Here is a 24,475-nt window from a genome sequence, read left to right as displayed (position 1 = left end):
AAAATATTTATTGTTCAACAATTAGAAAAACGGGATTGGGGACAACATTCCAATTTTATCAAAATAATGACCCCAAGCACAAATCACACATTTTTCGAGAATGACTGTTCAAAATGATTCAAACACCTCCCCAATCACCGGATTTGATTCCTGTAGATAGGAATCCTGAAAAATGCCTTGAAAAAAGAATAGGGAAAATTTCAGATTTCTTGCACCGAAAATTTAGTTAAATCTATGCCAAAAAGCTAAAAGCTCTAAAGGATAACAACAGATATACCAAGTGCTAAACACATAAGAAATCCTTTTTGTTAAATAAAACTATAAGTGTGGAAACGTTTCGCTGTGTAGAAATCGATGATGTTTAACAATTTTTTTTATCTAAATTTACATTTTGAAGGATAATTTGAAATGCAGCGCTGAAAAACGGGATTGGGGACAACATTCCAATTTTATCAAAATAATGACCCCAAGCACAAATCACACATTTTTCGAGAATGACTGTTCAAAATGATTCAAACACCTCCCCAATCACCGGATTTGATTCCTGTAGATAGGAATCCTGAAAAATGCCTTGAAAAAAGAATAGGGAAAATTTCAGATTTCTTGCACCGAAAATTTAGTTAAATCTATGCCAAAAAGCTAAAAGCTCTAAAGGATAACAACAGATATACCAAGTGCTAAACACCTAAGAAATCCTTTTTGTTAAATAAAACTATAAGTGTGGAAACGTTTCGCTGTGTAGAAATCGATGATGTTTAACAATTTTTTTTATCTAAATTTACCTGATTTTTGCTAATTTTTATACCCTCAGCATTTATGCTAACGAGGGTATATACACTTTCATACGGACAAAATGTGCCTCATCGAAATAATGGTTTTAGACCCCAAGTATGTTTGGACGAAATGTGTTTCAGACAATTTGGAGTCGATTGAGCAATGTCCGTCCGTCTGTCTGTCTGGCTGGAGCGCACGATAACTCTCGAACCGATGAACCGATTCGGTTCAAATTTTGGCTCTCGTAATATTTTGCCCAAACTTAGTTTAAGTTCGAAGATGGGCTATATCGGTCCACTCCTTCCGGAAAAGTTCAGTTTAGTACCTGCTCTCGAATCGCCTTGGTTTTTGTTGTAACATCTTGTATTCTGGAATATCCCATTTGCTACACACTTGCCATGCACACGTACGTATACACGAAGGGGCTCATCAGCCCGATAGCATGGCTGGTAGTGACAGTTACACCTTGTATAACCCCAATGTTTAAAAAAAAAAAACAGTCCTTTTAAGTTTTTAGTATTTTTTTCTTTTGGTTTTTTATTTTATTTATTTAACATAAATTAATACAAAAAAATTAAAATTAAACTAAACAAAATGAAAGGGAGGAAAAAATAGTTGATAAAAGAATTCTTTAAAGAAATTGGTGGCTCAACAAAACAAAATAGTAAACTTAAATGTCAAAACAAGAAAGTGGTGAAGAAAGAATTTGGTTATATAAAAAAATAATAATTTAGAAAAACAAGAAAGAGAGCGTATAAAAAATTCTTTGTTTTTTCAGCAACATTTTCTTAAATATTTTTGGTTTCTAAAAAGTGGGGGAGGAGTATATAGTTGTTCTTCTTCATTTCCTTAAATGCGCAATTGGGGGTTGGTATAACGGACATACTTCAAGAGAGCATCGTTTTCTTCACAAACGAAAGGTTTCTTGTGATGACAGGCAACGTCGTGCCAGTTGACACCATCATTGTAGAACTGGTTCAAGAGAGCCAAGCAGTTTTCGGGAGCACCGTTTTGTTTGTATTCACGGTTGTCGGGTTGAGGGATGCCAATACCACCGCTGGGAGACCAATCACCTTGGCTGCGTTCGTTGGTGGGAGCCAATTTTTGCAAAGTAGCGGTCCAGAACCAGCCGTTGATGTTGGTGGGTTGCAAGTCGGGACGTTCACAGCCCTTGAAGTCACAGAGACGGCCAGAGGTCCAGATGTATTTTACCTGGAAAGGGAAAAGGGAGAAAAGCATATGAATTATTAGTTATTTAAAGAAAAAAAAGTTGGAGAAAAAGGATGAATACAGTAACAAAATACTAAAAACGTGTAGTAGGGAAAATGAAATCTCAGAGAGAGAGAGAGAGAGAGAGAAATTGGGGAGTTATTTATTTTCCCAGTTTGAAATGAGAGTCTAACTTAAAAGACTTAAGACACATACATTAACTTGACGTTTTTGTAGACAGAGAGACATACTGGGAGATATGTAAACATGGCCAAATAAACAAAAAGAGAGGCCGAAGTAAAACAAAAGACTTAGGACACATACTTTAACTAGTTTAAAGTTTATATTTGGAAATAATAAAATATTTATTGTTCAACAATTAGAAAGCTTTAATGAAAAAATATATTTTTATAAAAATTAAATTTACTAAAAATATATTTTTATAAAAATTAAATTTACTAAAAATATATTTTTATGAAAACTAAAAAAATCAAAGATTAGAAAATTGATTAAAAAAATAAAATTTTTATGATAATTTAAAAAAAATCAAAAGTTAAATTCATGAAAAAAACAAAAATATATATTTTTATGAAAATTTAAAAGAACTCAAAACGTCATTTTATAAATTTGAAAAATGAAAAAACAACAACTTTGCAACCAAAATTGTTTACTACGCCAACAAAGTGTAACGCCTCATTTAATTATTATGGAATATTTACTCTCTCTCTCTCCCACCCAGTTGGTGGAAGGAAATGTGACTTTAAGCGTGTAAAATGAAGTCTTTAACCGTTGCATGATATTTTTTAAAATATTTTTTATGAAAGATGGTATAAAATTGCTGCTGTGTTTTACAACTGATACTATCTCCCAACTAACTTTTATATTTGGCATCATTTATGTCCGTAATATTTTGTTGTTGTAAAATTTATGTTAAGTACACAGCTTCGAAAAAGTTATGCATTGACACCAATTGGTACGGTTATAATTTTCATATTTCTATGGTTGTTTTTTTGGTTTGTTTTCAAAAAGAAATGTTTTCCCCCATTGTTTAGTAATGGACAAATATAAATATTACAACAACCATTAACAAACAAAAAGAAAATCACCATCAATGTACATTACGTGCCTTGTGTTACTTTTTTGTGTGTTAAGAAAAAAAAAGAAAAACGGAAACTATTGTTACCTAAAATGGTGCTGTGGCATAAAATGGCCCTCATTGTTTTGTTGGCCACCAAAAAAATCAGAAAAAAGACAAAAATCGTGCTCTTACAAATATACCATAAATTGTCAACACTTTCTGTTCGTCATGCAAACGAAAAAAACGACACCAATGCCCTGTCATTTATTTGCTTGTTTTCTTATTTAAACATTTTAAATGCATTTAACGGCAAAAAACCCCACCTTTCTTTGGGCAGTCTTCATTGGTGTTGGTGGTTTTTTGTTTTTGTAATAGTCTACAATAATATTTTATTTCCATGATTTGTTTTTACATTAACAGACACTTTCTCTCTCTCTTCCTATGCCCAAAATAAGATATTTTGTTGTAAAATCAAGGGAAATTTTCTTACAAATTAAGCCGATAAGCGTCCAAAGCGACCATAAATTTTTTTGTCTGAAAGAATCTATTTATTGTGTTTTTTTTTTTTGTGAAGTTTATTGAATGGGTCACATAATTAAGGTTAATGGCCATAGTTTCTAAAAACAAAACCGGGTTTGGGACGTGCCAGTGCAGTGGTAGCTGATAACATGACAAATCGTTTGTATAAGAGTTTAAATTTTTAATTTAAATTTCCTCAAAAATATTTAAATTGTTTTTATTGGTCCACTCCCAAATATCGGTAGGCTTTTACCAAAAGAAGGTAATTACTTTTAGCGCTAGGTAAAGTTATTGAGGCTAATGACCATAGTTTCCAAAAATCCCTAATATTTTTTTTTACAAAATTCTTTGAAATTTAATTTTAAAAAAAATTTGCCGAGCTTTTTTACAAGATTTCTTTTTTATTTTATTTTACAAATTTCTTTGAATTATTATTTTACAAAATTCTTCGGATTTTTATTTTATAAAATTCTTCAAATTTTTATTTGACAAAATTTGTCGAATTTTTCTTGGAAAATTTGGTCGATTTTCTTTCTTGGAACATTTGATCGATTTCTTTTTTCTACATTTTTTTTTAACAAAATTCTTCAAAAATTTTTATTATAAAATTTTCGAATTTATTGTTAACAAATATTTTGATTTTTTTTAAATTCTTCATATTTTTTTCAAAATTCTTCAAATTTTTATTTTACAAAATTTGTCGAATTTTTCTTAGAAAATTTTGTCGAGTTTTTTTTCTACAAAATTTCCGATTTTATTTTTAACAAAATTCTTCAAAAATTTTAATTACAACATTTTCGAATTATTATTGTTAACAAAAATTTTGGATTTTTTTTTTAAATTCTTCTGATTTTTATTTTAAAAAATTCTTCGGATTTTTATTTTACAAAATTTCTTCGAATTTTTATTTTACAAAATTTGTCGAATTTTTCTTAGAAAATTTTGTCGCGTTTTTTTCTACAAATTTTTCGAATATTTTATTAACAAAATTCTTCAAAAAATTTTTATTACAAAATTTTCGTATTTATTGTTAACAAAAATTTTGGATTTTTTTTTTCAAAATTCTTGGAATTTTTATTTTTAAAAATTTCTTCGAATTTTTTATTTACAAAATTCCTCCATATAAATTTGTTACCATCAAACCACTCCAAACCAAATTAAAATATCATAAAAACCCCTATCATGAGAAATATAACTGTTAATATTAAAAAAACTACCAACATTTGAATATTCAACAACCCAAAGATCATCACAGATTTAATTAATAATTCATCAACAAGAAATTGTTGTTTGACACTGACAGGTATTTTGAGCACACGATGTCGTGTGCTTCAAGCAAAACAAAAAACGTGTTACGGATTATGTCACATAGATATGTTGCTGTGTTTTGGGTTGCTTGTCACAAACTGTGTTGAAGAAACTTAATTTAATTATAGTCCTACTTTACACATCATCTTGATGAAATATAGCGTGACTTTAAATTTAGTTGTTTTTTTTCAAGTTAAATTGCAATTTATGTAAAACTAACAATAATCAATGGCGAGTGCATACAACAAAATGGTTTTTAATAATTTTAATAATTTGTACAATTTCGTTCATTTTAGTTAGTGCCAAATGAAGCCGTTACTAATATGTTGAATGTTTGTTGTAAATCAATGGCTAGTTTTTTTTTTTGCATTTCCTCTTTAATAGCTTGCATTTCTTTGTTATATTATTAAGCAGTCTTATAGCCAATTAAGGTAATTGTGTGCTAACTTGTGTTACAGGTAATCAGGAAATATGCCTTCCATAAGGAAGGAATAAGTTAATTTATTAAAATATACTGTAAATTTAACATAAATAGCCATTAAATGCGGTTGTTTGTAATTAGTTTTCCTTCACTAAAGCCCAATTTACACAATAAAAAGTAAATGCAAAAAGCCTACTCTATGAAATGAGACAGATTTTCTAATAAGAAATGAAGAAAAAACACTATTGTGCATAACTTTGCATGATTTCCCCGTAGTATCACCGATTTTATTCAATGTAAACAAGAAAGACTTAAGACACATACTTGAACATGTGATTGAGGAACTTAAATGGGATTTACACTATGAAAGTGTGTAAGCGGAGAGTTTAGATCAGAGCAAAGAGAGAGAGAGAGAGAGAGAGAGAGAGAGAGAGCGAAGGAAAGGCAATGACAAGTGTTAAAAGACTTAAGACACATACTTGAAAATGAAATTGAGAAAATTAAATAGGATTTACACCATGGAAGTGTGTAAGAGGGTTTTAAGTTCATTAAATAAAAAAAAAAATAAAATAAAATGTTCCTAAGGAGTGGACCAATGTGTGCGTCAGCTCTCAATTTCAAACAAAAAAAAACTAAAATAAAATAAAATAAACTGTTAAAAATTTGTATATCAGGGTTGAGCGAAAATCTTCTTCCTATTAAAAGGAGAAGTTTAATTTACTTCTACTTTATAAAATGAAATACATAATTAAAAAAAAAAAAAACAAAAATGGTCCGTTAAAACCCGAAAAGCAAAGCATGGTGGATGGATATGTAAAGTCTATGAAAAATTTAAAAAAAAATGAAAAAGTAGTATCTTAAAAATTCACTTGTTTGAAGAAATATTTTTAAAAAATCCAGATATAGTTGTTTGAAAAATATTAAAAAATCCCCGTATTTGAAAATAATGCTTAAAAGGAATGTTTAAAAAAGTTCACGCTTTTCTTTGAAAAATATTCTTAAAAATCCAAGTGTTTGAAAAAATATTTTTAAAAAAATTCGCGTTCTTGAAAAAAAATATTGTTTGAAAAACATGTTCGAAAAATATTTTTTAAAAATGCACGTATTTGTTTGAAAAAGTATTCTTAAAAATCCAAATGTTTGAGAAAGTATTCTTAAAAAATTCAAATGCTTGAGAAAATATTTTTTTAAAAAATCCACGTCTGTGAATATTTTTGAAATACCTTCCATAAGGAAGGAATAAGTTAATTTATTAAAATATACTGTAAATTTAACATAAATAGCCATTAAATGCGGTTGTTTGTAATTAGTTTTCCTTCACTAAAGCCCAATTTACACAATAAAAAGTAAATGCAAAAGCCTACTCTATGAAATGAGACAGATTTTCTAATAAGAAATGAAGAAAAAACACTATTGTGCATAAATATGCATGATTTCCCCGTAGTATCACCGATTTTATTCAATGTAAACAAGAAAGACTTAAGACACATACTTGAACATGTGATTGAGGAACTTAAATGGGATTTACACTATGAAAGTGTGTAAGCGGAGAGTTTAGATCAGAGCAAAGAGAGAGAGAGCGAAGGAAAGGCAATGACAAGTGTTAAAAGACTTAAGACACATACTTGAAAATGAAATTGAGAAAATTAAATAGGATTTACACCATGGAAGTGTGTGAGAGGGTTTTAAGTTCAATAAATAAAAAAAATAAAATAAAATGTTCCTAAGGAGTGGACCAATGTCAATTTCAAACAAAAAAAAAAACTAAAATAAAATAAAATAAAATAAACTGTTAAAAATTTGTATATCAGGGTTGAGCGAAAATCTTCTTCCTATTAAAAGGAGAAGTTTAATTTACTTCTACTTCATAAAATGAAATACATAATTAAAAAAAAAAAAATGGTCCGTTAAAACCCGAAAAGCAAAGCCTGGTGGATGGATATGTAAAGTCTATGAAAATTTAAAAAAAAAATGAAAAAGTAGTATCTTAAAAATTCACTTGTTTGAAGAAATATTTTTAAAAAAATCCAGATATAGTTGTTTGAAAAATATTAAAAAATCCCCGTATTTGAAAATAATGCTTAAAAGGAATGTTTAAAAAAGTTCACGCTTTTCTTTGAAAAATATTCTTAAAAATCCAAGTGTTTGAAAAAATATTTTTAAAGAAATTCACGTTCTTGAAAAAAAAATATTGTTTGAAAAACATGTTCGAAAAATATTTTTTAAAAATGCACGTATTTGTTTGAAAAAGTATTCTTAAAAATCCAAATGTTTGAGAAAGTATTCTTAAAAAATTCAAATGCTTGAGAAACTATTTTTTTAAAAAATCCACGTCTGTGAATTTTTTTTTTAAATCTAAGTTTTTAAAGGAATATTTTTTAAAAAATACTGATATACATAGATGTTTGAAAAATATTAAAAAATCTCCGTATTTGAAAAAAATGCTTTAAAGGAATATTTCAAAAAGTTCACGCTTTTTAACAAACTATTCTTTGAAATAATATTCATCAAAATCCAAGTGTTTTAAAAAAATATTTTTAAAAAATTCACGTTGAAAAACATTTTTAAAAATTCAAAACACCATTCAATATGCCTGATGATCGGTCTAACCACCCGTGAAACGTAGCATAGTGGTTGAATGTGTGGGACTTCGGTGGATTCCTAATTTTTCAATGTACCTATTAGGTCTAAATAGCTCAACTCGAAAGAGAATTAATTTAAAAATTCATATGTTTGAAACTTATATTTAAAAAATGCAGGTGTTTGTTTAAAAAATGATTCTAAAAATCCACGTCTTTGAAAAAATATTTTTTAAAAAATCCACGTCTTTGAAAAATATTTTTTAAAATAACTGTGAACATTTTTTTTAAATCCACGAGTTTGAATTTTTTTTTTAAAAATAATCCACGAGTTTAAATTTTATTTTTAAAAATCCATGAGTTTGAAAAAAATATTTTTTTAAAAATTTATGAGTTCGAAAAAAATATTTTTTTAAAAATCCATGCGTTCGAAAAATACGATATTTTGAAAAATCCACGTATTTGAAAAAATATTTTTAAAAAATTCACGTCCAGAAGAAAATATTTTTTGAAAAATCTTCTTAAAAATCCACATGTTTGAAACATCTTTTTAAAAAATGTGTTTGTTTGAAAAATGATTCTTAAAAACCCAAATGTTTGAAAAAATATTTATTTTAAAAATCCACGCCTGTGAATTTTTTTTAAATCTAAGATTAAAAAAATATTTTTTAAAAAATCCAATTCTCTTACTAAATAATTTTTATAAAATCCAGTCCTTTGAAAAAATATTTTTAAAAAATCCACGTCTATGAACTTTTTTTTAAAAAAATCCACGAGTTTGAAAAAAAAATGTTTTTTAAAAAATCCATGTGTTTGAAAAAAAATATTTTTTGAAAAATCCATGAGTTTGCAAAAAATATTTTTAAAAAAATCCATGAATTTGAAACAAAATATTTTTAAAAAATCAAGGACCTTTAAAAATTATTTTTTAAAAAAATCCACGTCTGTGAACAATTTAAAAAAAGACGAGTTTGAAGAAGATATTTTTTTAAAAAATACACTAGTTTGAAAAAAATATATTTTAAATAATTCACGAGTTTGAAAAAATATTTTTAAAAAATGCACGAGTTTGAAAAATATTTTTTTAAAAAATCCACTAGTTTAAAAAATTCTTAAAAAAATTCAAGAATTTGAAAAATATTCTTAAAAAATCGAAGTTTTATAAAAAATATTCTTAAAAATTCACGTGTTTGAACAAATATTTTAAAAAAATTTCTGGATTTTGTAGGTGTTTGAAAAATATTTAAAAAAATTCCGTATTTGAAAATAATGCTTAAAAGGAATATTTAAAAAAGTTCTCGCTTTTTAACAAACTATTCTTTGAAATAATATTCTTAAAAATCCAAGTGTGTGAAAAAAATATTTTTAAAAAAAATTCGCGTTCATGAAGAAATTATTGTTTAAAAATATTTTTAAAAATTCACATGTTTGAAACATACTTGTTTGAAAAAGTATTCTTAAAAATCCAAATGTTTGAGAAAATATTTTTTAAAAAATCGACGTCATTGAAAAAATATGTTTTTAAAAATTCACGTCTTTGAAAAATAATTTTTTAAAAATTCACGTCTTGGAAAAATAATTTTTTAAAAATTCACGTCTTTGAAAAATAATTTTTTAAAAAATCCACGTCTGTGAAATTTATTTTTTTTTTAAACCACTTCTTTGAAAAAAATATATTTTAAAAAATCCACGAGTTCGAAAAAAATATATTTTAAAAAATCCACGAGTTCGAAAAAAATATATTTTAAAAAATCCACGAGTTCGAAAAAAATATATTTTAAAAAATCCACGAGTTCGAAAAAAATATATTTTAAAAAATCCACGAGTTCGAAAAAAATATATTTTAAAAAATCCACGAGTTCGAAAAAAATATATTTTAAAAAATCCACGAGTTCGAAAAAAATATATTTTAAAAAATCCACGAGTTCGAAAAAAATATATTTTAAAAAATCCACGAGTTCGAAAAAAATATATTTTAAAAAATCCACGAGTTCGAAAAAAATATATTTTAAAAAATCCACGAGTTCGAAAAAATATATTTTAAAAAATCCACGAGTTCGAAAAAAATATATTTTAAAAAATCCACGAGTTCGAAAAAAATATATTTTAAAAAATCCACGAGTTCGAAAAAAATATATTTTAAAAAATCAACGAGTTCGAAAAAAATATATTTTAAAAAATCCACCAGTTCGAAAAAAATATATTTTAAAAAATCCACGAGTTAGAAAAAAATATATTTTAAAAAATCCACGAGTTTAAACAAAATATTTTTAAAAAACCCAAGAGTTTAAAAATATTTATTTTTAAAAAACCCACGAGTTTAAAAATATTTATTTTTAAAAAAATCCACTAGTTTGAAAAAATATTTTTTAAAAAATCCATGAATTTGAACAAACTATTGTTTTTAAAAAACCATCAGTTTGAAAAAATATTTTTTAAAAAATCCATGAGTTTGAAAAAGTATTTCAAAAATATCCACGGGTTCGAAAAAAAAATATTTTAAAAAATTAAGGAGTTCGATAAATATATATTTTAAAAAATCAATGGATTTAAAAAAAATTTAAAAAAATCCATGAGTTTGAAAAAATATTTTTTAAAAACTCCACGAGTTGGAAAAAAATATTTTGTACAAAAAATTGGAAAAAAATATTTTTTAAAAAATCCAGGAGTTTGAAAAAAATACTTTTTTTTAACAAATCCACGTATTAAAAAATATTAAAAAAAAAATCCATGTATTTGAAAAAATTCACTTTTATCTCAAAAAATGCACGTATTTTTCTTTGAAAATATTCTTTAAAAAATATTCGTATTGTTAAAAAATATCCACGTGAAAAAAATATTTCATAAAAAATCCACGAGTTTGAAAAAAATATTTTTTAAAAAATCCAGGAGTTTGAAAGAAATATTTTTTTATCAAAAAAAAAATATATTTTTATAAATCTACGGGTTAAAAAAATATTTAAAAAATCCACGAGTTTGAAAAAAATATTTTTTAAAAACTCCACGAGTTGGAAAAAAATATTTTTTGGAATGGGGGAATACTCCAGACTTAGACAATCATTTTTTGGAATCTTCACGAGTTGGAAAAAATATTTTTCAAAAAAATTGGAAAAAATATTTTTTAAAAAATCCACGAGTTTGAAAAAAATATTTTAAAAGAATCCACGTATTTGAAAAAATAATTTTAAAAAATCCACTTATATTTAAAAAAATCACGTATTTGTCTTTGAAATATTGTTTAAAAAATATTCGTTTTTTGAAAAAATATCCACGTGAAAAAAATATTTTTTAAAAAATGCATGAGTTTGAAAAAATATTTTTTAAAAAATGCATGAGTTTGAAAAAATATTTTTTAAAAAATGCATGAGTTTGAAAAAATATTTTTTAAAAAATCCACGTATTTGAAAAAATGTTTTTAAAAAATCTACGTATTTGAAAAAATATTATTAAAAAATCCACTTATATTTGAAATTTGAAAATATTCTTTAAAAAATATTCGTGCGGTGAAAAAATATCCACGTGGAAAAAAATTCTTAAAAAAATCACGTCTTTGAAAAAATGGTCTTTAAATAATTCAGGACTTTGAAAAATATTCTTAAAAAAGAATCAAGTCTTTGAAAAATAATCTTAATTCTTCTTCACGTTTTTTGAAAAAAATCCAAGCCTTTGACAAAAGTTAAGCAAACCGGGTCTTTGAAAAATGTTCAAAAAATTCAAGTTTTTGAAAAAATATTCCTAAAAAATCCATGCCATTAAAAAATATTAATAAAAAATCTAAAGACCTGTTTCACTAAGACGATTCGTATTAAAATGCGTTCGAACTACTATCGAAAAATATTTGACTCATTTGTGTTTTCAATAAAATTAATTTTTGTACACAATAACAGGAGTTTGGTCGTAGTTCGAACCGTCTACGAGAAACAGGCCATTAGTTTTTGAAAAAATATCCTTAAAAATTCCACGTCTTCAAAAAATATTTTTTTTAATCCAAGCCTATACAAAAATCACCAACAGGAGTGGTGGACGGAAATTAAATTTTTAGGCATTTGTGGTTTCGACATCATAATCAGCGGGTCTAATAACTAAACTGCTTGTTCCAATCAACACAGTCTACACAAAAAAATGCATAATTCTTCTTGTATTGCAAGAATATCACTTGGACGGGGTTTTTGGAACATTTGCTTCATTACCGAGAGAAGTTCTGCCAAGAAAGACATATTTTATGTAGCCGTTATGGCTTATCTTCGAACTTAATAAAACTTTGGAAAAGATATTGAGAGGTTCAGAGTTAGAAACAAATCAGTTTAAGAAATAACATTATTTTCAATGCAAAACATAGAGTCAACAATTCCACGTCCTCTTAAGACCTCCATTAGCTCATTGCTTTTCCAATTTGTTATTGTTTTAAAGAGAAACACCCATATTAGTATGTTGCCGAGGTATTTTCATGAATTTGATAGCCATAAATTCGAGGAGCATTTGTGACCCAAATTCACATTCCTTTGCAAATTGTTACAGTTTTTTTTTGCAAATTATTTTTATGCGACAATATGTCCTGAATACCAAAACAAAAACCTCATTTCAAAAAAAGAGTTAAATGACATAATTTAATTAAGCCATGAAATTCAAGTTTTGTACTCAAAATAAAAAAGTACACACACCTTTATTAAGTCATTAAAATTAGCTCAATCCAAAGATATTGAAAATTTGCACCTCACAAAATAATCTAATATGCGTAGCACACACACACAAAGACTCACTCGCATGCTAAAACCTCAAAATTGTTTATACGCATGTGAACACTTTCGATTTCAATAGAAAACATGTTTTGCGTACAAAATTATCCACCGTTTTGTGGCTTGTTTTTCGGTCAAATGGACAACAATGAAATTTATGGAGACTTAATGATGTTTCTTTTGATGCCGCCAATGGAGTCAATGAAGATGAAACACCATTAGCCAGCCATCAAACTCAACGGTAGCAAAAGTGTGTAATAAATGCGGCATTACAAAATAAATGGGTTAAGTGAGGTTGTTTTGTTGTTGTTTCTCATATTTTCTGTTTTTTGCAATGTTTGTAGAAATCTTAAGTTTTTTCATGAGGTACACAGAAAAGTAAAAATTACTCCATGCAAAAATAAACACAACAACATAACTAAGTAAAATAATTACATAATATCAACATCATCATCATCATGATAGTGGTAGCTATGGTGAGCCTGCTAGTTTACCTGTTGCTTACTTGTTTGGCCTATCAATCTGCTAGAGCACGAAAGAAAAAAACCCCAAAACAAAAATCTTATTCATTCATATAAATTTCAGGCTTACATTGAACTTCCATTCGCCCATCTCTTGCATTGGCTTGGTTAAAGGCTGAAGGTAAAACTTAACTGTCTCCCAAAAGATGAAAAATAAAAACAAAACTGGAAATACACCGGTTTTCTTTTTTTGTTGTTGAACGAAATATTGAACATCGAACCAAACCAAGAGATGCATTAGCCATGAGAATGTTGAATCACATCTTAAAATAGACATACCTATTACAAGAAAAGATATTTCCTATAGGAAATGACATGTAAGATGTTTTTGTTTGTGTTTTTTTTTGTGTGTTGTAAATGTCAAGTAGAAAGTTCAAGTTTTTATGGGTTTATTTATTATCATCATTGTAAGAGAGAGAAAGAGACTCTTCTAGACATATGGCACATTTAGATGAGAGCTTTTGCCGTGATAACCTCCTTTATGGGGATTTATTTGACCAATATGTAATGGTATTGATATCTTAAATCCATCGGATTTACTAAATTCTGTATTATGTAAACGTACTATTAGTGAATTTAATTTTAGTACACTCAGCCTTAAGGCTGACGAGAATATATACATACATTTTTATACCATCAAAATTGTGCCTCATCATTTTTGGACAAAATCCGTTTCAGAAAATTTGGATTCGATATTTAAGAAAAAGCACTATTAACCATTATTATATCCGTTATTTTGCTAAAGGTTAGATTTTACAAGCCAAAATGGAGAATTATGAAGGCTTTAATTTACAAATATTACATTAAACATTAATGACACAAATGTCCTTCATCAAATTTAAAGATAACTTTTAACTTTAAGATAACCAGAGTGCCATAAATTTGTTCCTTAAATCCAAAAAATAACAAATGTAAGAAGGCCATGTTAATATTATAGCATTTTGCAGGGTTAACCTTCTCAGTGAGAATTTATTTGAAGTATACACAAAGGAATTGGCATTTGAAACCCAGTGGGTTTGTTAAATCCGGTTATATATAAACGTACTATAAAGTTGTTTTATTAAGGGGGTATTTCTAATAATAAAAATTCATTATTTTTAAATATTACTCAACATAACCTTAAATTTAATTGCAAGTGAATGCCTGAAAATGCTGTGAGATTCTATTGATGGAGATTATTTGCTTCAGTGAAAATAAAAATAAATTGGTATATGAAAATGACTAATTGCCGTCATATCGGCCTTGAAATTTTTGACTCTAGGTTTAAAATATATTTTTGTTTTTCAAACTTACATTTTCATTGACAACACGTTGTTTGACCCATTCATTTTCCAAGCTAGTTTCCAAAGATACAGAGTCCATGCAACGTCTGCGACAATAGTTTCTGGCACTCAACCAATCTTCTTCAACACCCTTCAAGGCAGGGTCACGCCACGAGAAGAAATAACTGTAAAGAAAAAAATAAATAAATAAAATATTAAATAAAACATTTTCTTTTTTTTGAAATAAATATATTCTTAATATAATCTGATTTAAAGATTTTAAGTTTTTTAATAAATAAATTCTTTAAAGATTTCAATATTTGTTTATTTTTTCAATAAGAGAAGGAAATAATGAGAAATGAATGATAATATTATTAAACGTCATATTAACAAATATTAATAGAGAAATAAGAAAAATACTAATAAAGAAATATTCAAAAATTTCCCTATTTAAATTTTTAGTTAATTTTTTTAATAAAGAAATTCTCAATAAAAGACTTTAATTTGTATTTATTTTTTAATAAATAAATCCTCAAAATTATGTCATTTATCGATTTTTTATTTTTCAATAAATAAATTCTTTAATTATTCAAAATTTTCCTATTAAAATATTTAACTTTTTAGTTCATTTTTTTAATAAAGAAATTCTCAAAATGTTTTGAAAAACTTTAGTTTGTATTTATTTTTTAATACATAAATCCTCAAAATTATCTCATTCATCGATTTTTTATTTTTCAATAAATAAATTTTTTAATTATTCAAAATTTTCCTATATAACTTTTTAGTTCGTTTTTTTAATAAAAAAAATTCTTAAAATGTTTTGAAAAACTTTAGTTTGTATTTATTTTTAATAAATAAATCTTCAAAATTATTTCATTTATCGATTTTTTATTTTTCAATAAATAAATTCACTTTTTTAATAAAGAAATTCTCAAAAAAAACTTTAGTTTGTATTTATTTTTTAATAAATAAATCCTCAAAATTATCTCATTTATGGTTTTTTTTATTTTCAATAAATAAATTCTTTAAATATTCAAAATTTTCCTATTTAAATATTTAACTTTTTAGTTCATGTTTTTAATAAAGAAATTCTCAAAATGTTTTGAAAAACTTTAGTTTGAATTTAGTTTTTAATAAATATATCCTCAAAATTATCTCATTTATCGATTTTTTATTTTTCAATAAATAAATTCTTTAAATATTTCAAGTTTTGTTTCTAACAAGGAAATTTTCAAAATTATTTTATTTTAATATATCAGATTTTGTTTATTTTTTTGAATAATCAAGTTTAAGAATTTTGGAAATTTTTTCATTCTTTATTCCTTTTTTAAATAAATAAATTCTCAAAGATTATTTAAAGATTTTTTTGTAATTTTTTAAAAAATATATCTTTAAAAAATTTAAATTTTTGTTTATTTTTCTAATAAGAATATTATCCAAATTACTTTATTTGAACATTTCAGATTTTGTTTATTTTTTTTTAATAATAAAATTTTTTTGAAATATTTCCATTTTTTATTCCTTTTTTAAATAAATAAATTCTCAAAGATTATTAAAAGATTTTTTTTAATTTTTTAAAAAACATATTTTTTAATAATTTCAATTTTTGTTTATTTTTCTAACAAGGAAATTTTCAAAATTACTTTATTTGAACATATCAGATTTTGTATATTTTTTTAATAATCAAATTAAAGAATTTATCGCATTTATTATCATTCTCAATTATATCTCGTTTAAAGATTTTATTTTTTGTATCTTTAAAGATTTCAATTTATGTTTTATTTTAATAAGGGAATTAAATAATAAAAACATTGGTAAAGAAATTAAATAATACAAGATGTAAACATTTAATTAAAATATTCTGGAATTGTTACTATTTTAATTTATTTTTTAATAAATTAATTCTCAAAAATTGTTTAAAGGTTTATGGCCTGTTTCGCTAAGACGATTCGAATGCAAATTCGTTCGAACTACTACCAAACGTCTGTTTTTTTTTGAAAAATATTTGAATTGTTTTTATTTTCAATCAAACAAACATTTCATTCAACAACAGGAGTTTGGTAGTAATTCGAACGAATTTGAATTCGAATCGTCCTGGAGAAACAGGCCATTAATTTTTATTCTTTTTTTAATAAATTCTCAATATTATCCTATTTAACATTTTTTTTTATTTTTTTAATAAATAAATTGATTAAAGATTTCAATTTTTGTTTACTAATCATTAATTCAAATTAACGAATTTAGCAAAATTTTTAAATTTTGTATTAATTATTTTTTCACATCTTTATAAGAAAGTATATTTTAATAAAGAAATTCTCAAAATTTGTTATATGAAGATTTAAATTTTTTACTTAATTAAATTAAATTTTAATTTATTTCTAAAATATTTTTTCTTGATATTATCATATTTAATTTAATATTAATAATTTTTTATTATTATTTTTATTTATTTGTTATTAATGTTATATTATTAAATATTTATTATTTAATTTAATTTCTTTATTAATATAAATGTTATTTAACAAAGAAAATAAATAATATAACAGTAATAACAAATAAATAAAAATATTAATAAAAAATTCTGAAGATGTTCCTATTTTAATTTCTCAAAATTTTCTAAAGACTTTATTTTTTATTCTTTTTTTAAATAAATTCCCAAAATAATTATATTTAATGATTTTTTGATAAATAAATTGATTAAAGATTTACAGCCTGTTTCTGTATGTCGAAACGAATATGTGTGCGAATGAAACGCACCCAAACTTTAGATTTCGAAATATTTTTACTTTTGCTTTTGCTTTAAAGCAAAAAAACATTTTTGAAAAAAACACACGAGTTTGGTAGTATTTCGTTCGTACACATTTTCGTTTCGACATACAGAAACAGGCAGTAAATCTTTAATCAATTTATTTATCAGAAAAACATAAAATAGGATAATTTTGGGAATTTATTTAAAAAAAAGAAAAAAAAAGTCTTTAGAAAATTTTGAGAATTTCTTTGTTAAAAAATAAATAAAAATTAAAATAACTTCAAAATGTTTTTATTAATATTTTTATTTATTTGTTATTACTGTTATATTATTTGTTTAATATTTAATAATATAACATTAATAACAAATAAATAAAAATAATAATAAAAAATTATTAATATTAAATTAAATATGATAATTTCAAGAAAGAATATTTTACAAATAAATTAAAATTTAATTTAATTAAGTAAACATTTAAATCTTCATATAACAGATTTTGGGAATTTCTTTATTAAAATATAATTTCTTTAAAAAAGTGAAAAAATAATTAATACGAAATTTAATTTTTTTTTGCAAAATTCGTTAATTTGAATGATTAGTAAACAAAAATTGAAATCTTTTATCAATTTATTTATTAAAAAAATTAAAAAATATTAAATAGAAAAGAATTTATTAAAAAAAAATAAAAATCAAATAACTTCGGTGGAGAATATCCACAAACAAGAAACAAGGGAACTGATGAGATCCAGTGGCGTGGATCGAAACTATAGTATTCCCTGCCTTACCCCTTGGCGAACAATGCCAAATCTTTTCCACTAATAAAATAGTTGTTTTAAAATATTAAAACAACAACAATGGGATTAAGCCAGACTATTTTGAAAAAACAAAATTAAAAATCAAATATTGAAGAAATTTTTGAGAATTTTTTTTTATTAAAAAAGTAACAATTTAAGATTTTTTGATTAAAATGTTTATTTATATCTTCTTAATGTTGTATTATTTGTATTATTTAATTCCCTTATTTAAAAAAATAAACAAAAATTTAAATCTTTAAGATAAGAAAAAGGTTAAAATTTTTAAATTTTTGTTTGTTAATCAAATTAAAGAATTTTGAAAAAAAATTAAATTTTGTATTTTTCATAAGAAATTCTATTTTAATAAAGAAATTCTCAAAATTTGTTATTTGAAGATTTAAATTTTTATTTAATTTTTTTCATTAATTATTTAATTAAATTAACGAATTTTGAAAAAATTAAATTTTGTATTTTTCATGAGAAATTCTATTTTTAATAAAGAAATTCTCAAAATTTGTTATTTGAAGATTTAGGGCCTGTTCATGTATGTCGATAAGAAAATGAATGCGCAAGAAAAACTACCAAATTTGAGTGTGTTTTTCAAATTTGTTTTTTGTTTTGAAGGAAAAGCAAAGGCAATAATATTTCCAAAACTAAAGTTTGGGTGTGTTTCATGCGCACACATTTTCGTTTCGAAATACATAAACTGGGGGTTAAATTTTTATTTATTTTTTAAAATGTTTTTCTTGAAATTATCATATGTAAATATTTAATTTTATGTATTAATTATTTTTTATTCTTTAAAATAAACAACTTCTCAAAATGTTCTATTTTTAATAAAGAAATTCTCAAAATGTTTACTTAATTTTAATTTATCTTTTAATTATGATATTTTTAAATTATATTATTTAACAATTTTTTAAAATGTTTTTTATTTATTTTTTTAATAAAGAAATTCTCAAAATGTGTTATTTAAAGATTTAAATTTTTATTTAATTTTTTTTTTTATCTTTTAATTTTTTTTTAAATTATATTATTTAAATATATATTGTTAATTTTTTATTAATTATTTCATTTAAAATTTTTATAAAGAAATTCGCAAAATTTTCTATTTTTAATAAAGAAATCTTTGTTTTTTATTATTTTTAAGAAATTCAAATTTTAGAAATAAATTCTCAAAATTTGTTTTTTTTTTTAAGATTTAAATTAAAATATATTTTTTCTCAGTATTATATAATTTAAATGTTTTGTTTTTGTAAATTGTTTAATATATAACATTTTTATATTTAATTATAATTTTTATATTTATTACTTTTTTTAATTTTAATAAAATTAATTAATTACTTTTTACTTTTTTAATTTTAATAAAATTAATTAATTAATTTTAATAAAATTAAAAAAGGTAAAAAATATAAAAATTATAATTAAATATAAAAATGTTATATATTAAAAAATTTACAAAAACAAAACATTTAAATTATATAATACTGAGAAAAAATATATTTTAATTTAAATCTTAAAAAAACAAATTTTGTGAATTTCTTTCTAAAATTCGAATTTCTTAAAAATAATAAAAAATAGAGATTTCCTTATTAAAATAGAAAATTTTGCTAATTTCTTTATACAAATTTGAAATGAAATAATTAATAAAAAATTAACAATATATAAAATGTTTAAATAATATAATTTTGAAAAAAAAAATTGGACAACGTTTATTTTCGAATCGACAAACACAAAAGAGAGAAAGAGGGAGATTGTCAAAGACTTCCTGCAGTAAAAACTGCACATTACTGCGGATGGTGTTAAAGGAGTGGCCCTAAATATTGTTAAATTTTGGGGCCTATGCCTCAGGAAGAATTGGCTCTTCTTATCAAAAACTTATTATGATGTAGTCATGATCACAATGACTACCCGCTTTAAAAATTTCAGCACGATCCGAAAAGTGTACTTGAATTGGATTAAAGCGAAAAATGTAAAATTTTAACAAAAAGGCTACCTGAAGGAATGCGACGACATGATCTATCTTGGAACTGGATCTAATTTTGGTAGTCATTCCTATCGTGGCCCCCCAGCCATTATCTCCAGAATTATGGACTTGCCCAAGAAAACATTTTACCATCGTAAAAGAGACCGCAGGGATAAATCGATTTCAAATTGTCTGAAAGGATTTTGTACAAATATTCTTCGGGCCAAAACCATTAATGGCTGATGGTATAAAAATAGAATTGGACAGCCTTTTTTGTGTTAAAAAGAAGCTTCTGTCATTGTGGAACTCCAAAAGAGAAGCTCCACTTCTTCGGTATGGCTAAGAGGATCAGATTTCTTAAAAAAAAGTCGGCAAAAATAGATTCTAATCTTTTCAAGTACCCTAAGAATTAAACTGTCACAAGAATCCTTTGGCAGAGAATGACAAAGTAAACACACACATGACAGAGGTGATATTTGCTTGGCTCGGGAATCTTCTGCCTTGATACCGGTAGACGAAAGGTCACATGCTGATGTCCAAATGTGCATGACTAGGAAAACATTGCTGATCTCAGAAGGATATCAAAAATGTTTTCCCTCCTTAAGAAAACGGAAAATATAAGCTCTTGTGGAAAAAAGTAGACCCCCTGACCTCTCGGGAGCAGAATTATTGGGGACTTTGCAATGTGGCAATGACTTAGTGCATGAAATTTTATGTATCAAATCCTGTGTTGATTGATTGTGTTGATTATATGTTAAGCATTGTCTAACTGCATTTACTGTTCTTTGTAGTTTGGAGTAACTACAGTTCCAATTCTTGGTATAGACATTCCATATAACGACATTTGCTAATTTTAATTAAATATTGAGGGTTTAAACCTTGCACCTACAACAACAAATTGTCAATGTAATTGATAACTTTAACTATGCGTTTAATTAAAACATGTTTGATGTAAACGCTGCTTTAGAAGAATTGGTTTTAATTTCTCACTTTGGATCCTCAGAAGGGCTTCAAATATTGAAAGTCTTACATATTCCTCTTTGTAAACAATATATATGACAATATATAGAAAATTTCTTTGTTTTTAAAACTTAAAACTACACTTTTTTCTTTCTTTCCATCTTTCCTTATTTTCTTATTTTTTTTTTTAATCTTTTCAAGAGTTCTTAATTTTTTGCTTCGTTTTTTTTCAAACATTTCCATAAATCTCAATATTTTTTGTTGTAACTCACCCTTTGCCATCGGGTGTCTTTTCATGAATAACACGTTGGGCACACAATTGTGGATTTGGTGGTTCCAAGACGCGTCCGTTTGAGAATTGTGCAGAACCGACACATAAAACACTGAACAAGCAGATACCGGCCACTACAAAGGCTTTCATTTTGTTTTTTTGTTTCTTGTGTTAATTTATAGAAAATTTAAAAAAAAAACACAACACTTTCGTTTTCGTTAGCTTTTTTCACCACGAACGCGTTTCTATTTAAAAAAAGACACCTGTTTTAGTCTTTTTCAAATTCTTAACGTTACGACCGTAATTTATGAAATGACACAAAAGTTTTTATGCCTCCCCACTTTATATACGTAAAAAGCTCAAAGTCAATGTTGAGCTGAGGTGGTTGGTAAACATGCTTGGAATTGTGAGTACAAATTTTTTAATTTGTATGGAGTGCTCGTGTGAGTTTAAAATTTACGTCCAATGGTTAGTTGTTTGGTTGCTGGGTTTGCTTGGTTTTGTTTGCCTTTTCTGGGAGTACCAAAGAAATGAGTGGTTTTTGTTTTGCGACTTGCTGTAGTTTGTGGTGTATTTTGGCGTTGCTGCTCTTTTTCCCCAAAATAAAAATTGAGTGATTTTAGGAAATTTGCTTTTTTTTTAATTTTGATTTTGTGTCTTTGGAGTGTTGTTGAGTGTGCCTCACTGCCCGCCTGTCTGCCTATTTGGGATCAATCAATGCCTTTAGGCTTACGTGATTTTATGGACAATGAGATTTCTTTAAGCAATACTGTTTTTGGTGGAGAGGTTTTCGGAAGAAGAAAATATTTGTCACCTTGTTGGCTGGAAACCACCACCACCACCAACCATGACCACTTGTCAGCTAATTTTCTTTGCCAAGTAGGTAGGCTACACGTTAAAAGGTAAAGAAATATTTCAAACCTTTTTTGGGCTTGACTTAGTTTATGAAAATTTAATTATTTTAAATATTAATTTGTTGTAGAAATTTGAGGGTATTTGTTATTGGTAATGGTTTGAGTAATTGAATTATTATTTTTTTTGGTAAAAATTAATTTTGCTTAAAATGAATTTTTTTTAAAACTAATTTATTTCATATTAAGACATCCTTGTAGGTATATTGTAAAAAATAAATTAATGTAACAGATGAGGATATGTGTGAGATCAAAAATTATGATGTTGTAAAGAGCATAACAACTACCAGCTTTTAAAATGTGAACACAATCCGAGAAATCACCTTACATTGGTCTAAAGCGCAAATGTGTTGAACTTTTGCTGAGGAAGTAGCAGGAATGGACCGCCATAGTTCTAGGGGAACTAGATCTAATTTGGGAAAGTTATCGTGCCCACCAGTCATTTAAGTCACGGTGTAACTGTATGATTCTTTTTAGAGGTTTTCTGTCATAAATCCAGGAAGCTTGGACTCAGTCATTAAAAAATTATATCATTCTAATCAGAATCACAAGCACTTTCGTCGATGAAAATTGAAAGCCATATACAAATTTCAAAACTGTACTCGAACAGCAACTAAACTGTACATTTTGAACTTTTGTGAACGAGATAGCCGAATATAGCCCAACTTCGAAATTAATTTAAGTTTGAGACAAATATTACTTACTTAGCTGGGCCATTACAGAACATTTGTTCCATAGACCGAACTAAGAAAAGATCTCTAATTCTCTCTGTTTAGTGCTTCGCTTTCTGGAATACCACATCTTGTCATCTATTCATCCACTTGTTTGCGCCATCTATTCTTTGGCCTCCCGATTCTGCGTGCACCGTCATGTGGCATGTATTCATACGCCTTTTTAGCGGGTTCATCATCGCTCATTCTTATGATATGGCTGGCCTAGCCAACGCAATCGTTGCATCTCGATACGTTTAACTAAATTCATGTCTTTGTATAGCTGTTATAGCTCGTGGTTCATACGACGTCGATATTCACCGTCAACGCAAATCGGCCCGTAGATCTTTCGAAGAATTTTTCTCTCAACACGCCAAGCACTGCCTTATCTGCTTGCGCAAGTACCCAGGTTTCGGAATCCTACATCAGCACGGGTAGTATCAGCGTTTTGTAAAGCGTTATTTCTGTTTGACGAGTTGTGGCTTTGTTTTTGAAGTGCTTACTTAAGACAAAGTAGCATCTGTTGGCCAATACAATTCTTCTTTTTATTTCACAACTGATGTCGTTTGTTGTGTTTACGGCGGTGCCGAGGTATACGAAGTCTTTTGCTACCTCAAAATTATAGGAACCAACTTCAACAGTTGGTCCGATCTCAATGGACGCATTGCGCGTCGACACCATCAACTTGGTCTTCTCGCCGTTTACTGCCAGACCCACTTTAGCAGATTCTCCTTCGACCTTCATAAAGGTATCAGTTACTTCTTTTACTGATCGTCCCATGATGTCTATATCATCAGCATAAGCAAGTAACATATGGCTATTGGAGTAGATTGTGCCACTTTTTTTGACATTTGCCTCTGGTATAACCTTTTCTCGAAGGATGTTAAAAAGAACACAAAAGGCTGTCTCCTTGCTTGAAACCTCTTTTGGTACAAAACTCTTCGGAGAGGTTCTTTCCTTTTTTTACTGAAGATCTTGTGTCAGTAAGAGTAATTTTAAAAAGCCGAATGAGCTTTGCGGGGATACCAAATTCAGAGAGTGCTTGGAATACCTTTGAACGTAGCGGGCCGTCGAAGGCTGATTTATAATCGACAAAAAGGTGGTAGGTGTGGATCTGCATCTCTTGGGTCTTCTCCAGGATTTGCCGCAGGGTAAATATCTGGTCAATGGTGGACTTGCCAGGTCTAAAGTCCAATTATCTCGTTGACCATAGGCTTAAGTCGTTCGCACAATATCCCTGACACGATCTTGTAGGCAATAGGGAGTAGACTTATGCCCCTATAGTTAGACCATAAAGTCTTGTCTACTTTTTTTATGGACGGGACACAGGATACTCAGGTTCCAATCGTCGGTTACGCGTTCTTCCTGCCAGATGGAGCTAACTAGCTGATGAATACGCCTTATCAGCATGTCGCCTCCGGTTTTAAACAGCTCGGCTGGTAGGCCATAAGCTCCTGCTACCTTATTATTCTTCAGCCGGTTTATAGCTGTATTTACCTCATCTTGACCGGGTGGTATACATTCAATACCATCTTCTGGGATTGGATCTGTGGTATCTTCTTCGACTTCGCTACTATTGGATGCCAACATTTTGGAAAAATGCTCTTTCCATATCCTTAGCACACTATCTGTATCAGTTACCAGATTACCTTGCTGGTCTCTACAGGAGGATGTGCCAGTTCCAAAGCCATCAGTTTGATGTTTCAC

The 24,475-nt window shown here is 26.5% G+C and overlaps 1 protein-coding gene across 1 annotated transcript; it reads right to left on the bottom strand.

The window, feature by feature from the left end:
- Positions 1-1,277: 1,277 nt before the first annotated feature.
- Positions 1,278-21,467, bottom strand: LOC141390539 (uncharacterized). The gene is made up of 3 exons (XM_073963484.1): positions 21,149-21,467; positions 14,439-14,592; positions 1,278-1,986 (listed from the first exon to the last, which is right to left on the bottom strand). Exons 1-3 carry the CDS (start codon positions 21,295-21,297, stop codon positions 1,624-1,626), a joined length of 666 nt encoding a protein of 221 aa, XP_073819585.1. The 5' UTR covers positions 21,298-21,467; the 3' UTR covers positions 1,278-1,623.
- Positions 21,468-24,475: the final 3,008 nt, after the last annotated feature.

Source organism: Musca autumnalis, unplaced genomic scaffold (genome assembly GCF_047663935.1).
Source record: "Musca autumnalis isolate F117 unplaced genomic scaffold, ASM4766393v1 scaffold_1, whole genome shotgun sequence".
NCBI lineage: Eukaryota > Metazoa > Arthropoda > Insecta > Diptera > Muscidae > Musca > Musca autumnalis.
The sequence above is the reverse complement of the archived record's forward strand: the minus strand, read 5'-3'. Positions and strand labels throughout refer to the sequence as shown.